The sequence below is a fragment of the Taudactylus pleione genome, unplaced genomic scaffold (assembly GCF_031769625.1).
Source record: "Taudactylus pleione unplaced genomic scaffold, aTauple2 ptg001288l, whole genome shotgun sequence".
Taxonomy (NCBI): domain Eukaryota; kingdom Metazoa; phylum Chordata; class Amphibia; order Anura; family Myobatrachidae; genus Taudactylus; species Taudactylus pleione.
This window is the reverse complement of record NW_028285688.1, coordinates 1,946,642-1,963,277: the sequence shown is the minus strand read 5'-3', so window position 1 is coordinate 1,963,277 and position 16,636 is coordinate 1,946,642. Positions and strand designations below refer to the sequence as shown.

General features: G+C 44.9%; 1 protein-coding gene across 1 annotated transcript in view; it reads right to left on the bottom strand.

Moving 5' to 3' along the window:
- DUSP9 (dual specificity phosphatase 9) overlaps positions 1–16,636 on the bottom strand; it is a 54,467-nt gene that overhangs the window by 5,010 nt on the left and 32,821 nt on the right. Inside the window, exons 3-4 of the mRNA XM_088462904.1 lie at positions 10,475–10,980; positions 1,769–2,212 (exon numbers count right to left, since the gene is read on the bottom strand). Coding sequence (XP_088319030.1) covers positions 1,769–2,212; positions 10,475–10,823 — 793 coding nt within the window. The 5' untranslated portion in view covers positions 10,824–10,980. The remainder of the gene's footprint in view (positions 1–1,768; positions 2,213–10,474; positions 10,981–16,636) is intronic.

The window sequence follows — 16,636 nt, the reverse complement described above, 5'->3', positions numbered from 1 at the left end:
ACACAAAAGTAAATAAAATAATTTTGGGTAGAGGACCTGATTCAGACCCGGTCGCTAAGTTGCGCTCGCTCGCTCTGAGCGATTTTCTGTCCGTCTGTGCATACGTATAATTCGCAGTGCGCGTGCACAAGCCAGTCTTTGCAATCTGTTTTTGGTTGCTCGTAAGCCACTATCAGGTCGCTGCTTTTAGTGACAGATAGCGCCTTTTGTGGGTGGTAACTGGGGAAGGTGCTTGTAAACAGGGGAGTGGTGTTGCGGACGCAGGCGTGTCAGGCCGCCATAAACGCTGTTTATTGGGCGTGCATAATTAGCAAAGTAGCGTCATTGTACACGTCACCTGCATGTATTTCAGCCCGCACTGATCGCTGTGCTTGCGGCGGTTTAAGGCAACCTCAAGGGCTGCGAGCAGCTCTGATGGCTCTCAATGGTTCCGATTAATCCTACATTTTCCGGAGATGACTTGTGTTGCGAGCGGCAAGGGGGCGTCTATATACACTTGCGTGCGCACTTTGCCGTAGCTCGCTAAAACATTATGGGCGTCCTTAAAGTTCCAGCCCCTTTTTGCCAGCGAGCAGACGCAACTTGCAAGCGGGTCTGAATGAGCTCCAGAGTCCAAAGAGTTCATAAAAGAAAGGGCTACACTTGCCATATACTGTATACCATTCATTCTATACAGTGTGCCTGATTCTGAGCGATTTGCTAATGCAATGTTACGTAGGGTAAAGCAGGGATCCGTGCGGCTTCAAGTGGGAAGGGGCGCCGCCCACTGTTTTTCTGTCCACAGTCGCAAACATTATTATTGGCACTTGCACCAGCCCCATCCTAGGTATAAGAGATCCATCTGAAACAGAGGACCTTATTCAGAGGCGGCCGTACGGTCTACGACCGCACGGCTGCCTCGATGTTTTGCCGGCTCCCTCGTGCGCATGCGTGAGACCCGCTACGACTGACAGCGGCGGTTGTAGCGGGTCTCTTTCCAAAGGGGGCGAGCTATCGTTGTTGATTGACAGCTTTCCCCGTTTGGAAGGCGGGCCGGGGGGGTGGCAGCCCAAACGGAGGCGTTCCCATGGGAACGCCTGCCGTTTGGGGGAGGCCCCACTGACATCACTAGTGATGTCAGTGGAGAGCTTCCGGCTCTGACAGAGCCAGAAGCTCTCCGGGGCTTACGACAAGTGAGACCCTACCCTAGGGTCTCGTCGTAAGCCCCGATGGTTGCGATGGTCTCTGACCATCGCGACCATCACCCAAGCGGTCATTAGAGCTGTGGGTGTTAACCCACAGCCTAACGACCGCAACAGAGGCGGGCGGTCAGGATGCAAGTGGCCGCCCAGTTTCTGAGCGACCACTTGCATCCTCCGACCGCCTCTGAATGAGGCCCAGAGTGTCCACAACTCAGAATGGCACGGGACTCAAGCGACACACCAATGCCACTCCCACTAGAGAAAACAGTCCAGTGTGCTCGCATTATCGCCACCCAGATCACGTACCATAATGCCCATTTCTTCTGAAAGACAGGTCCAGACAAGTTCCGTCTGTCTCAGGATAGAGATGGACGGTTTGGCTTGTACTGTATAAGCAGGTGAACCAATCGTCTATTCCCTTCCCATGTGAACTCTCCATTCCCAGACAAATAAGTGCAAACAGGCACGTGGCATCTTATTATAACTCACAGCTAGCACTGTGTTAAATATATCTCAAATGCAATTCTATCAAACAGGTAAATAATGTATTTATAGTATGACATATATAATGTTAGCTTTATACTCACCAATAAACTCAATGGCTTCTGGGAAAAATTGAGATAAGTTTTGACTCCAGTGGTCAGATATAGGGATCTGCTTGTAGTGGAACTCGCCATCTTTCTCAAAGATATTGGGTAGATTTGGGGTGACATTAAGGATGTATCGAATACCTAGCTTGGCCAGAGTGTCCATGTTCCCAGAATCCCTTGCACTTCCCAGGTATAAATGTGGCAGAATTTGCACAGGGAATGACGGGGGCTGGTTGCGTGGGCTCATGCCTTCGGAGTCCACCCCGCTCAGCGGCTCCCGGTCAAGGTCAGACTCGACATCAGAGCAGTCAGAGGCAATGCACAGGCCTCCTAATCCTAGCACTGGAGTTGGTGGCAGCGGTGAGCTACTGGCACAACTGGTGGAGTCTAGGTTGGTTTCACAATGGTGAGGGAATTCAGCCTGAAACTTGCTGAAGCCACCTGTGAAAGAGAAAATAAATCTATTAACATAGAAATCAAACATCATTCTATGTAAAGTGAACTTTTCTTCTCCAACCATGGAGGCAGACATTTTACTACACCAATATTCATGAGAATTTAGTCTATGAATTCACTATGACATATGAACTCCATATATCACTGAGGCGGGAGGAAAAGGTTGCTTCAGATGACAAAATGGCTGCTTCAACTGAAAGTAGGCGTAAGGTATACTTTTGCCACATTTCTATTTACTCTCTTGACTAGATCTAATTAATGATACAGTATAGACGGGGTTGGGTTACTTTACTTAAGCTGGGTACACACTGATAGATACATTGGCTGATCTATTGATCGGCCAATGTATGTGCTTCCCGGTCGGGCAGTGTGTACCCGCGATATGTCGGTGAACGTCGGCATTCACCGACATATCACATTGACTGTGCTGCACAGCCGATGGATAGATATGTCTGCATGCATACTGTATCTGTCCATCGGCAGGTGTGTACGGGCGGTCTGCAGACCACCCGTCCACACACAGCGGCAGTCACGAGGAGGGACACGTCCCCGACCCGCCCACCGGGTCTCAGCCCCCCCCCGGCCGCTGGGGCCCGAGGGCACAAGCAGATGATGGCCGTTCAGTGAGTAGACATTCAAAACTTAGGGGCAGATGTATCAAAGCTTGGAGAGAGATAAAGTACCAACCAATCAGCTTCTAACTGTCATTTTACAGGCTGTGTTTGAAAAATTACAGGAGCTGATTGGCTGATACTTTGATAAATCTGCCCTTTAAACACCACAATGTTGACAGGTATTTAGACAACCAAAATTTAGACATGGACTACGGGCCTCATTCAGAGATGAACGCAAGCCCGATGGTTAGCGTACATCCGATGGTGGGGCGTCTGCACAGGACCCCATCTGCTCATGTGCAGCACGGGGCTTGTATCGTTGCATGCAGCGCCCCCCTGAGGAACAGTCTGTCAATCACAGGCTGCGACTGTTTGGGGCTGGGCGACTTTTAGTCACCGCTAAGAGCTGCCTGCGTCAAAATAGTTAAATGTCTACATTTTAACTGTCTGAATTTTGACCCTGTCCATCATTTTAACATGTCTAAATATTTGTCTACATATAAGGCCTGATTCAGAGATGGACGCAGTTAGCAAAACTGGGTGGCAACCGGATGTCTGCTAAATTCATGTTGGAATGTTGTCTGAATTGTGGTCTATGCAGAATTGGGCAAACTCAGACGGACCTCCTGTGCCAAGTACAGGCAGGTACAAGTCCACACTGATAGTGATGGTGGCTACTTATCCTATCAGGCGGTGAGGCCGCAATGATGAGCCGTTGAATACATGGTGAATATCCCCATTTATTTCCGTGCACGCAATGAAATGCAATTGTACCTGACTTGCATGCGTCCCTGAATCCGTCCTGTAATTTTTCTTAGATGGAATTAATTGTAATATAATGTTACAACAATCCTCATTCTATAATTTCTTCTGTCTATATCTGTGCTTTCTCCATCTCTATTGTGCTCCCTGGACTGTACTGTTTCCTGGTAGCTGAAAAGATTTCTTACCATTTTCAATACAACATAACACAATGCGCATTAATGGGCTGTAACTGTAATGTCTGTATGTATTTTGTTTCTGTGTCTTTTTAGCTTGTTATCAGAAACTGCAAACAATATGTAGGTCCGACTGACTGCAACGGACAGAAAATGACTGAAGATGAGCTGATTTTGTAAGCCCAAACCATAGAGCCGTCTTAGATGACATGTACAGTTACAGCTTACTGTCCTCTACATTGAATCATTTGCAGTAAATAGAGAATTACACATGATGAATTGTGAAACATTCTGATCTGGACAACAAAGGCAATAAGTGAACTATTGACTGCCGACTTGCAGAACTGCTATAAATAGGTGATGTTCTCATAAGTCCCCGGTGAAGGTCTGGCCATCGACAGGAAGGTTCTATAAATGCACTAGAGTTGGTTTATACTTCAATTAACTTGTGCGTGTGTGTAGGTTACTTGACAGGAAAACCGGAGGACATAATTCATAGTGAGAGCATCGCTTTCTGAGTTTCATACATTCATACACATGACAGTCTCAAGTGTCAAAGCCGTAACCCAGGGTTCTGAAGGTTGGTTCCTGGAAATGTTTCTGAAAAGTTCATTGTGTGACTTATTGACCATCTACATTAGTGTTGTCAAACTCAGGCCCTCCAGCTGCAGTGGAACTACACATCCCAGCATGCAGTGCCACAGTTTTGCTATTAGGGCATGCTAAAACTGTGGCAGGGCATGCTGAGATATGTAGTCCCACAAAAGTTGAAGGGCCCGAGTTTGACACCACTGATCCACATAATACCACTTTCTTTGATCTACACACTGATTCATCACGGAGCGCTGATGCGATCATGGCAGCAAGCGCGTACGCAGTTCTGCTGCGAGATTATGCAAATGAGTGCGATCGCAATGGCGCCGTAGAACAACATAAAGATGCCCACTTCCCTTTTACTCACATCCGTAACACCTTGCAAGTCTGCATAAACATTGGTGCCATCGAGTACAATCAGAGCCTTATGCACAATTAAGGCAGGTCAGACCCTCACTCACAAACTGCTAAACTTCCTGCCGGTATCTAGAGCTCAGGTTGCGTATGCCGTTGCAGGGGCTTAATTATGCACATCCCTGTAACGGCATTGAAATGCACTGACACACCTGCGTTCGCTCGACCCCCCCCCCGTCACCACCCACGAACGGCACTTCCTGTCAATCACTCTGCGATGGGCCTGCGTACACACTGTGATCTTATTCCCGATCGCACTGGCTAATTCGCGCAATGCGAAGCATACGCATGAGCAGATCACGAAAATCGTCCGAATGCGTGCGTCTTAGCACTTGCGATCCTTGCTGAATCAGGCCCTGAGTACAATTCTTAACAATTTGTTTTGTATAATATTAGGTTTACTGAAGGTAATCATTTAAAACATAATACAATTAAACAGATGCCTACTGTGGTCATATCTTGGCCTCTGGGTCCTCCAGTTACCGGTGTTTGGCTCCCAGTTATGTCACAATGACCAATTGTAGAGGAGACACTGCTTGGAGAGGCATTCAAACTAACGTCTCTCTGATCAGTAGCTGAGCCAAACAGCTGGCAGGTACAAATGCACACAGGGGCGTCTTAAGAGAGGAGGGGGCCCGTGTGCACTCCACGTGCAGGGCCCCCTCCCATCTCCCAGGTGGCCGGCAGCCGACTGATGCGGCTGGCCAGCCACCATAGCATTAGTAGACTCCGGGCACTAGAGTGTGCCCGGAGTCTACTGCGCATGCGCAGAACGTGGGAAAAAAGGCGGTGGCGGCCATTTTTCGGTGCTCTGAGCAGCACTGACACCTGATGCGGGACCATGGACAGGTGAGTTTAAAATAATATGGGTACAGGGTGTCCCCCATGGACCCGTGTGCCCCGCAACATAACGAGTGATAAATGTCACTGTGTATGATAAATGGTGCTCCAGCCAATCAGCTCCTAACTGTCATTTTACTAACAGTTGACAGTTGGGAGCTGATTGGCTGGAGCACCATTTATCATACACAGTGATATTTATCACTCGTTTTAGTGATAAAACTCATTAGTCCCTAAGTGTGGTAAAAAATAAAAAGTAACCAACACTTAAGTCATCCCTTTGGTAATAACTTCTTAGATCATTGAACAGTTTTTCTTTTTTTTTTATACAATGGCATGTATTTGGCCTTTACTAGACTTAATGCAGTTCTCATTGAGTTTTAGACACTGGCTGGTGAGTAGAGGGGTCCCCTATCATATACAGAGCGCATTAATGTGATATATATATAGACAGGGTCACCATCATGTGCTTTATTATTATACATGTTTTACATTAGAGATGGGTACGTGATCCCAGCGATCAGAATCCTGACGCCGGATACCCAACAGGGTTAGAATACTGACACTTGTCGGTCGGTATTCTAACCCTCCCCCTCTCTCTACCCTAACCCTCCCTACCCGGTGCCTGAACCTAACCTCACACCCTAGTCCCCAAACCTAACTTCCCCCTCCCCGCACCCTAAAGCTAACCCTCCCCCCTTAGTGCCTAACCTTAACCCTCCCCCTAGTGCTTAATCCCAACCCCGCTATTTACCTTCGGGATCCGGCGGTCGGGATGCCGCGCCAGGATTCTAAACGCCAGAATCCACGCAGGCGGATATTGACCGCATCCCCTTACATTATACTGCATTCCCAGGACTATGCTATATTCACTACAATGCACAATCTTTTAGACCACAGGTTCTCAAACTCGGTCCTCAGGACTCCAAACAGTGCATGTTTTGCAGGTCTCCTGACAGAATACCAATTGAAAGAATTAGCTTCACCTGTTGATCTTTTAAGATGTGTCAATGAGTAATGAGTACACCTGTGCACCTGCTGGGTGACCTGCAAAACATGAACTGTGTGGGGTCCTGGGGACCGAGTTTGATAACCACTGTTTTAGACAATACTGCATGAGCTATTAGTATTTACTATATATATATATATTTATTTATAAAGGGGCTCAGCCCATGCACTGTAGTATTCATATTGTCTCTCGAATGGCTGGCCAAGCCTCTGTGGTGGTTGGCCACATCCCCTGTGGGGGATGGCCACCGCGCTTAAGCATAGGCTCCTGCTACTGCATTCCCCTGGTGGGCCCTTCATGCCCCAGTCAGACCCAGGGTAACAGTGAGGGTCACCAGATGGAGGAACATGTGGGGGATAATTGCTTAAATAGCTTCTATGTTCCCGTTGTCAGGGGAAGCCGATGGACGGAATCCCGACCGTCAGCTTCCCGGCTGTCTAATCCCGGCAAGGGCTAAATGACAGGCATCGAAATCCCGACGCCTGTCATTTTACCTATGCCGGGACCCGACACCCAGCTTACCGATCGAAGGTAAGCCGGGCGCCGGGCGTGGACAGCAACGTGGGGGTGAAGGGTTAGGTTTAGGGTTCCAGGGGGGACTTAGGGTTAGGCAACCCCCCTGGGAGTTTAGGGTTAGGCTAGGGGAAGGGAGGGTTAGGGTTAGGCACCCCCGGGGGGAGGTTAGGGTTAGGCACCCCCCGGGGGACTTAGGTTTAGGCAGTGGGGAAAGGGGGTTAGGGGGTTAGGCTTAGGCACTTAGAGGGGGGAGGTTAGGGTTAGGGGAGAGAATAGGTTAGTGAATACTTACCTTTCGACGATCGGGATTTTCGCGGCTGACGGGGTGCCGCTGTCGGGATATGAACCAATCATACTGAATCCCTCTTCAGATGTCCTTTATCTGACGTATAATCATGCTCTAATGTTTATACTTATATATAAAATAATATTTATTGATTTAAAAAATGGCAAACAGAACAAGGGATTAGTTTATGTGGCAGCTTAATGAGAACACTTAAAGGAAAAACTATAAATAACAATAATTGTAATATGTTGTGTAAAGTGAAATGTGATTAAGACGTGCAATGTATTTCATTGGGTAAAATATTATGTTTCAGGGAAATGTGATATTTTGGTTTAATGTCTCATTTCTTCAGTACTTTGCTTAGTCTGCGTTTATACCTTGCAGGTGACACGGCTGCCTTAGGCTGGTATCTGTGAGTAGGACAGAGGGCAGCAGGAGAATGTCTTGTTTTAATTCACCATCTCTGCAGATGCGCTTTGTACATGAACAAACTGCACGGAACTGACATTACAGAGCAGTAACTGTGCGCGAGGTGCAGGAGTAGCTGGTGCTATCACTGGGGCAACAGGGTCGTTATCATCCAATGATAGCATGGATATCCGATGTCTACCCCATCTGTGTCACATGTGTGTGTCTGCCCCGCCCTTTTAGAATGTAAACTCACGAGCAGGGCCCTCTACCCTTTTGTGCTTCTCCTTACTTATAATGTCATGTACTCCTCCCCCGGGCGCCTAACACCTGGTTGCCTACGCCCTATTGCATATTTGAGTTTTATGATCACTAATGCAGCAATGTATATAAACCTGGTCATTGCCCTGCACTGTATTGTACTCATTGTTGAATCCAAATTTTTGGGGCCCTGAAGCTTGAACTGTTATGGGGGCCCCTTTGCAACCAGCAACAATAGGACAACATCCAACAAGGTCCAAAGGATCTTGAGGTCCAAGTGGTGGAGATGTAGAAACCCCCAGAGAGTGAGAGACTATAGATAGTTAGATAGATGTAGAAACCCCCCAGAGAGTGAGACACTGTAAATAGATAGATAGATAGATACTATAGATAGATAAATAGATATAGAAACCCCCCAGTGAGAGAGACTGTAGATAGATAAATACTGTACATAGATAGATAGATAGATAGATAGACTGGAACGGGGCGGAACTGCGCTCCGTCACTTCTATTTGGAGACGGAACCAGTTCCACCTCCTCCGACCCACCTTAGACCGGCGCCGCAGGGAGGCTCCATTTACCGGATGCCCGCTGATATTTTGTTACCAGCGGGCACCCGGCTCCCTCCTCGCAATGCCGGTTCCGCTCCCCCCGCGGGCACTATCGGAGACTTGTCATGACGTCTCTCCCATAGTAACTTCACAGGACTTGGAGCAGCCAGGCGGACCGGAGGCACGTAGGAGCGGGGCTTAAGGTAATTGTTGTTTTTGTTTTTTTTGCATAAGCGGAGGGGGCATAACTACTGGGAGCATTACACAGGGGGCACTACTACTACTGGGGGCATTACACAGGGGGCACTACTACTACTGGCGGCATTACACAGGGGGCATTACTACTGGTGGCATTATACGGGGCACTACTACTACTGGGGGCATTACACAAGGGGCATTACTACTGGGGGCATTACACAGGGGGCACTACTACTACTGGGATCTCTGAAATCCCTCTGAGTCAGGTCTCTCCCCCACACTGCATGCTCCCGGCTCTGAGCTGCATGCCATCCCTCAGTCAGCTCAGCTTTCAGTTTGTGGTCAGCACTGCAGGGCCGACTTCTGGCAGGTAGGACAGCACAAATGGTGATGGGAGCATCTTTTGGCACCTGGCTGTACTGCACTCAGCAGTGACACTGACAGCAGCTCTCTACTCTGCGCCCGGCCAGCTCATAAGAGCAATCCTCTAGTTAGAGCTGTACATGGAGTGTGTGCCAGCCAGTACTGACCAGGGGGGATTTCTGGGTACTCAGAAACCCCCCCTGTAGAGCATATTCTAAGGTCAATATTAAGTACTTCAACCCATTGGCTTATGATTCTATCAATAAAATAACCTTATTTTAATAACACACACTTGAAACACTCCATTGATTTTGTTGAAAAATTCACTCATTAAAAAAAATTGCCGCAGGGCCCCTCCAGGGTTAGGGGCTCTTAAGCTTAAGCTTCATTAGTTTCACAGTACATCCACCTCTGACCATCAGGATGCCGCTGTCGATATTGTGATTATCGGCTTTCTGACTACATCCCATTAGAACTTGGGTCTATTGTGTTTTTAATAACAGCCACCCAAACTTGGGAATGTTTTTTTATACTAGCCACCAGAACTTTCTGGGGGTTTTTTGCACAAACCACCAGGATTTTGCTAGTTAAACAGGGATACGGCATTAGCAATAGATAATGAATACTGAGTGGATGGGACAAAAGGCTTAAGGTGCATACACACGTAAAGATTTTCTGTCCAACCATCCAACTAGTTGATTGGTTGGAAGGAAAATCTGGTAAGGTATGAAAGCAAATGACAATCAGCGATTTGCTCCCAAACGCTGGAAAATGGACAAAAACTGTTGTTTGAACAAATTGTTTAGATCAAACATTTAACAAACTTGTCTGACCGACCATTTTCATCTGTTTTCTGGCATTTAGGAGCAAATTGCTGATCATCATTTACTCCCATACGTTACCAGATTTTCATTCCAACCAATCATCTAGTTGGATGATTGGACAGAAAATCTTTATGTGTGTGTGCAGCTTTAGGCTGGAGAAAACACCTCTGCAAAACTTTTCTGTTGCAGAAGCATTTCTTGGAAGTAACTTTTTTACTTCTTCTAACTTCTGAAACTCACATGATTGAATTCATAAAATAACTACCTACTAATAAATAATGACATTGCTGCTTAAACACTGAGTCACCGCCTGTCATCCAAGTATGCAATTTATTTGACTATATATACAAATGTATTTGTTTTTGGTTTATCCAAGTTCAAGAGGGTTGCGCAATTGTCATAGTAACTGTCTCAAAATAAAGTCTCCTTACCTTGCAAGTAGTAGGCTTGGCACCCTTCCTTCCGGAGCTTATGAAGAAGAGTCACAAGGATCGGTTCCTGTTCCTCAGTTTGGCGTCCTGGGAGGCTGGCAGTGCACTCATCATACAGCAGTGCCACCTCTCTCACCGCTGGAGGGGACCCCGGGAGCAAGGAATGGGCAGAGAGGTTGCCTTTGCGTAGCCTGCGAAGCATCAGCCCCGGCAACGCTACATGAAGAGCTTTCTCCACGTGTGAAGAGTCGTAAAGCTCCCTGCTACGACAGTCCAGGATGCGAACACTCTGCGCAGGAGAGTCCAGCTCATCCCGCAGCCATATTGCTGATTTACCCAGAGACTCCATCTGCTCAGCTCACACAGGGAAAACCATGGGAGTGAAGGGACCATACAGTCTGTGCACCAAATTAAATTTCTTCGAAAAGTCTGGGAGTTCTCCCTCAAAGTATGGTGGAGTTATCAACACTATGGTTACGTTTTCTTTCTTGTTTCAGGGCATTTCCCTGGAAAACAGAAATATAAGACAGAAGACAATTAAAATATATTTACATTAAAAACAACAAACAAATAATTAGTATTACAGCTGACAAAACTTATGTCCAGATGTATTATCAGTCTAGTCCAGTTGTTCTAAAACTCGGTCCTCAGGACCCCACACGGTTCACTTTTTCCAGGTCACCCAGCAGGTGCACAGGTGTATTCACTACTCACTGACACATTTTAAAAGATCCACAGGTGGAGCTAATTATTTCACTTTTGATTCTGCAAGGAGACCCGGAAAACATGCACTGTTGGGGGTCCTGAGGACCGAGTTTGAGAACCTGTGCTCTAGTCTTCACTAATATTCTACAATATATGTTTTTTACATAAAGTTTCCTCATCTACTTTCTTTCTCCGTAGGTTTACAGTATAATTTGGCACAGAGCAGAGGTTCCTAAACTCGGTCTTCAAGGCACCCAAAAGGTCCAATTATTAAGAATATCCATGGTTGAACACAGATAGTTAAATGAAAAGACTGAAGTACAAATTAAGTGACCTGTGCCCAAGCATGTTTCTCCTTAAAACATAGACTGTTAGGGTGCCTTGAGGACCGAGTTAGGTAACCTATGGCATAGAGAGCATTTCAAGGTCAAACTACCATGCAAATATAAGTATATAAGCCGGGCAATATACCTTCTAGTCCTCAAAAAACATAAAAAATGGGTTAGGGTACTCCAGGCATCTCATTTCCCACTGGTCCCAAGCTTCCTAGATGATCTGGCTACGCAGAGGAACACTGCTAGTAGTGGTAAAACTAACAGGGCTATTCAATATGGGTGCGATAACATCGTTTTTGCGTTAATATCGGAGGTATGACGTCATTATCGCAGGTTTTACTTTTACACCGTATTCAATTTCATAGACTTATCGCAGTTTTGAAAAGTCTTTGATAAAAAACGGGGATAAGTTTTCACCATTGAATAGGTGTCGAAAAAAAGTGCAGAATTGGGGTTTAGGGGTGCAGGCTTAAACAAATAGCCTGCACCCCTGGGTATGACATTTAAAAAAGAACTGTGTCAAAAAAAGTTTGAAAAAAAAATAGGGACACCCCAAAAAATTGATTTAAAAATTGGGGTGAAAAAAAAAAATTGGGAAAAAATTGTTTAACAATACGGAAATAGGTTCAGGGCTATTCTGCATGTATGCGGCAAATGTTTTCTAGAATAGAATTATAGCGGCAGGTGCACAAATACAGAATTTTTAAAAACTTACTTTAGGGACATAAAAATATGCTAGTACCCATTTTCATGTACCCCAAATTTGATGGGACCACTTAAAAAAATGAAAAAAATAACCTAAGTGCTCTTCTGCATCACTTCTTCAATGTTGGGAAAAAACACCTGCTGCGGTTATTTAAATCCCCGACTTTCAATTAAAGGCTAAAACGGGGGTACCCATAGTGTTCCCCCATGTTTTTACTGCTTACAATTTTTTTAAGGAAAAATTCGTAACTTTACGCAAATCCAACTTCGGAGTTTCCCGTTTTCGTTAATTTTATATTGACTACGGGTATAAGCAGGAGCGCGCCCGATACTTTAACGCAGGTAAAAACTCTGATATGAAACGTTAACTTCGACAGTGAAGTTAACGTTTCATTTTGAATACCCCTAGTGTTATTAACAGGAGCTGTAAATAGTGTTATTAACAGGAGCTGTAAATAGGCATGGAGGCCAGCTTACACAGAACAGGAAATAGGGACTATTAGTACAATATCTCGGTTAAATAAAATACAACTGAACTACTGTACAACATCTATTTACTAAGCAGTGTTAGGAGACAGAGTGAAAAGTGATAAGTGCCAGCCAATCAGCTCCCAACTGTCATCTCACAGGCTGTGTTTGAAAAATGACAGTTGGGAGCTGATTAGCTGGCACTTATCACTTTTCACTCTGTCTCCTAACACTGCTTAGTAACTAGACCCCTATGTTATTGCAAAACCCATCCACTAGTATGCTGAGTGGTCATCTCTAATCGCCTCCTTAGACCGTTCTTATTGTTGCAGCAGCACGGTTTTTAGACTAGAAGAAATAAATCATCAAATGTATTTACAGGGGACAGAATAAAATAGTATTATTGACTGTTAACATTTTAAAATATTAGGCTACTTATACTATCATGTTCAGTTTCACTATTGCATTTAAGATGGTATCTGTTTCCATGAGTTTTGAAGCTCTTAAATTGCAAATACGGCAACTCCTATCTAACATAAACATGCAATACTACCACGCAGTAGGGACTATCTGTACCATTCATTGCCCTTAGCAACCAATCAAATTCTGTAATAAATGCTTGTCCCACTATCAGTGGTGCAGAGAGGGGACGGCGGTTACAAAGTTCCCGGGCCCAAGACTCTCTGGGGGCCTAGGGAGGTGTAAACATAGTTTACATGGATAAAGCCATGCCACTCTGGCAACACCTCCATAGGGCATTTAACTGGCACCACCCACATCTTTTCCCCATGTCCCCACCCCCCAACTAGTGCCCAGACCCCAGCAATCCCACCCTGTCCCCCAATGTGCTTTAAACACACAACAATGCACAATACCAATATGGCTGGTTTTGCCATTGATTATTGCCGCTTTAAATCTGTAGGCTTCTTCTAAAAAACTCGGACCCTGTTATAATAAGGGTTTGGCCATTTATAATAATATAAAAAATTGTTTCCTTTAAAGATGTGCGCTGACCCCCGTGTTTTGCTTTTGGATCTGGATTCATCTTTCTGTTTTAGTTTTGCAAAACCAACCTCACGTGTTTTGGTTTTGGATCTGGGGTTTTATTGGTTTTTTTTTAAACAAAAATTGATAATTAAAAAAAAAAAAAACAGATAAAATCATCACGTAACTTTTGCAAACCACAACCCGAATTTCGAATTTAAAATCCAAATTCTAAACCGCGGGAAGATCAGAAAATTTCTGGAGAATCACGCCAGGAGCTATTCATTTATTTTCCATTAACTCCACAGCTAATTGGATATGCCCTCTAGTGTGGGTATGTAGAGTGAGGGTTGGGATTATTGGGGATTGGTATTAAATTAAGGTATAGGTTTTGATATTGATTTAGGGTATAGATCAGGGGATTCGTTTTGTGCATTTAAGTTAAGGAGTAATTTGAAGTAAGTTTATACAAATGGGGAGGGAAACTTCCGCTGGGGAACTGGTTAGGGTGTGCTAGAATCTATATTATAGTATTGTATAAATATCTGTAGTGAAGTATTTATTCCCTATTGTATCTCAAATAAATGTCTGGTAAAGTAATAATCAATAGTTGAAAAACTTCCCCAGCATTTAATCGTAAAATTGTATATTAGTCAAAAGGCCTAGGGATTATTATTAGATTTTTGGGTTATTAATTTTATACTCTCTGAGCCAATGTGTTACTACTTTGGAAATGGTGAGACCAAGGTTCATAACACCTATACAGTAGGTCATAGTAGTAAACGGAGTGCAGTCTCAAGAGGGAAATGTTACCAGTGGAGTTACTTCAGGGATCTGTACTAGGACCAGAGCTTTTTAATATCTTTATTTGTGACATTGCAAATGGTAGTGAAGGGAACTATGCCTTTTTGCAGATGACACAAATGTATGCAACAGGGTAGACACACCAGGAGGGTAAAACAAATGATTGATGATCTAGGTAGACTAGAGGAATGGTCAAGAACATGACAACTACAGTTTAATGCCAAAAAATCCAAGATCATACACTTGGGTCCTCAAAAATCCAAAGGCTAAATATAGTATTAATGGCACTATACTGGAAACTACTGAAGAGGAAAGGGATCTAGGAATCACTATTTCAGGTGACTTAAAGGCAAGCAAACATTGTAACAAAGCAATGAGGAAGGCAAGTCAGATGCTTGGTTGCATAGGGAGAGGAATCAGTAGCAGAAAGAAATAAGTGATAATACCACTGTATAGGTCATTGGTACGTCCTCATCTCGAATACTGTGTTCAGTTCTGGAGGCCATATCTCCAGAAGGATATTAATACATTAGAGACTGTACAATGAAGGGCAACTAAAATGGTGCAAGGTCTACACCACAAAACGTACCAGGAAAGACTAAAAGATCTTAATATGTATAGTTTGGAGCAGAGAATGGATAGGGGGGGCATGATAGAAACATTCAAATATATAAAGGGTTTTAACAAGGTAAAGGAAGGAGACATTCTTCAAAGAAAGAGAAATATTAGAACAAGAGGACATGTTCTGAAACTGGAGGGAGGTAGGTTCAGGGGAAATTTGAGGAAAAATTACTTCACAGAAAGGGTAGTGGACAAATGGAATATCCTCCCATCAGAGGTGGTAGAGGCTAAGACAGTAGAGCAGTTTAAACATGCATGGGATAGACCTATGGATATCCTTCAGAAGAAGTAAAAATCAATAAGGGTTGAGGTAACAATATGTTTTAAAATGGGGCAGACTAGATGGGCCAAGTGGTTCTTATCTGTCATCAAATTCTATGTTTCTATAGCGTGCCATGCTGACTCCTGGTGTACCCCATCTACTGGAGGAAGATAAAGGCTCGGTTAGAGGCCAAGACACAGGATCTGTCCAAGTTAGTGAGGCCCTACATCTATAAAGAAAGACAAATACAGATGAGAAGGTGTTACATAAAAATACATGGTGGGAATTGCAATTAACATGCAGAAAAGAGGAATGTTATTGTACAGTCACTTGATATTGAAATATGGAAATCAGAGACAATTGGCAACTATGCTACTTGTTGGCCATTGGGCTTGGGGCTAAAATGTTTTGCATAAACTGCTCTTTTAATATTTTATATCTTTGATTTACACCTGTCTGTCAGGAGTATGATAATCAACCGTTCTCAGGGCCTGATTCAACTTGGATCGCAGTTGCTAATACACATGCATCGCAGTGCGCAAACCAGCCACTTTGATCGCAGTGACTACGCAGACCCTTCGCAGAGTGATTGACAGGAAGTGCCGTTTGTGGGTGGTGACGGGGGTGGTCGGCGAAACGCAGGCGTGCCAGGGCGTTTGAATGCTCTTGCATGGGCGTGCATAAATTATCCACTGCGATGCCTTAAGCAGCCTGAGGCCTGATAGCGTGCGCTGAAGTTAGCAATTTCTGAGTAAGGTCTGACCATTTGCAAGTGTGCGTGAGGCTACGATGGTACTCGATTGTACCAGTGTTTCTGCGGTCTTGCTAAACATTACGGATGTATGTAAGGTAAAGTGGGCATCCTTATATAGTGCTGCAACCGCATAGCGATCGCAATGGATTAGCATACTATCGGTTGAACTGTGTGCGTAATCCTTACTGAATCAGGCCCTCAGTTACCAAGGCATTATAAACTGGCAGACCCATCTATCTAGTCATGATGTACACCGGTCCCAGCTGCTTAGGCATTATAAGCTGCCAGACCCAGCTATTTGGTCATGATAAGCAGCCAGGTGAGGCTACTTAGGAATTATAAGATGCTAGGCCCAGCTACTTAGGAATTATAAGATGCCAGTCCCAGCTACTTAGGCATTATAAGCTGCCAGACTCAGGGCGCTGAGCGTTCGCAACCGGGTCGATGGTGGCCCACAGCGCATGCGCACGACGGAACCGGCTCCATCATGCACATGCGCGAGACTCGGCTAGCGTCGGGCAATC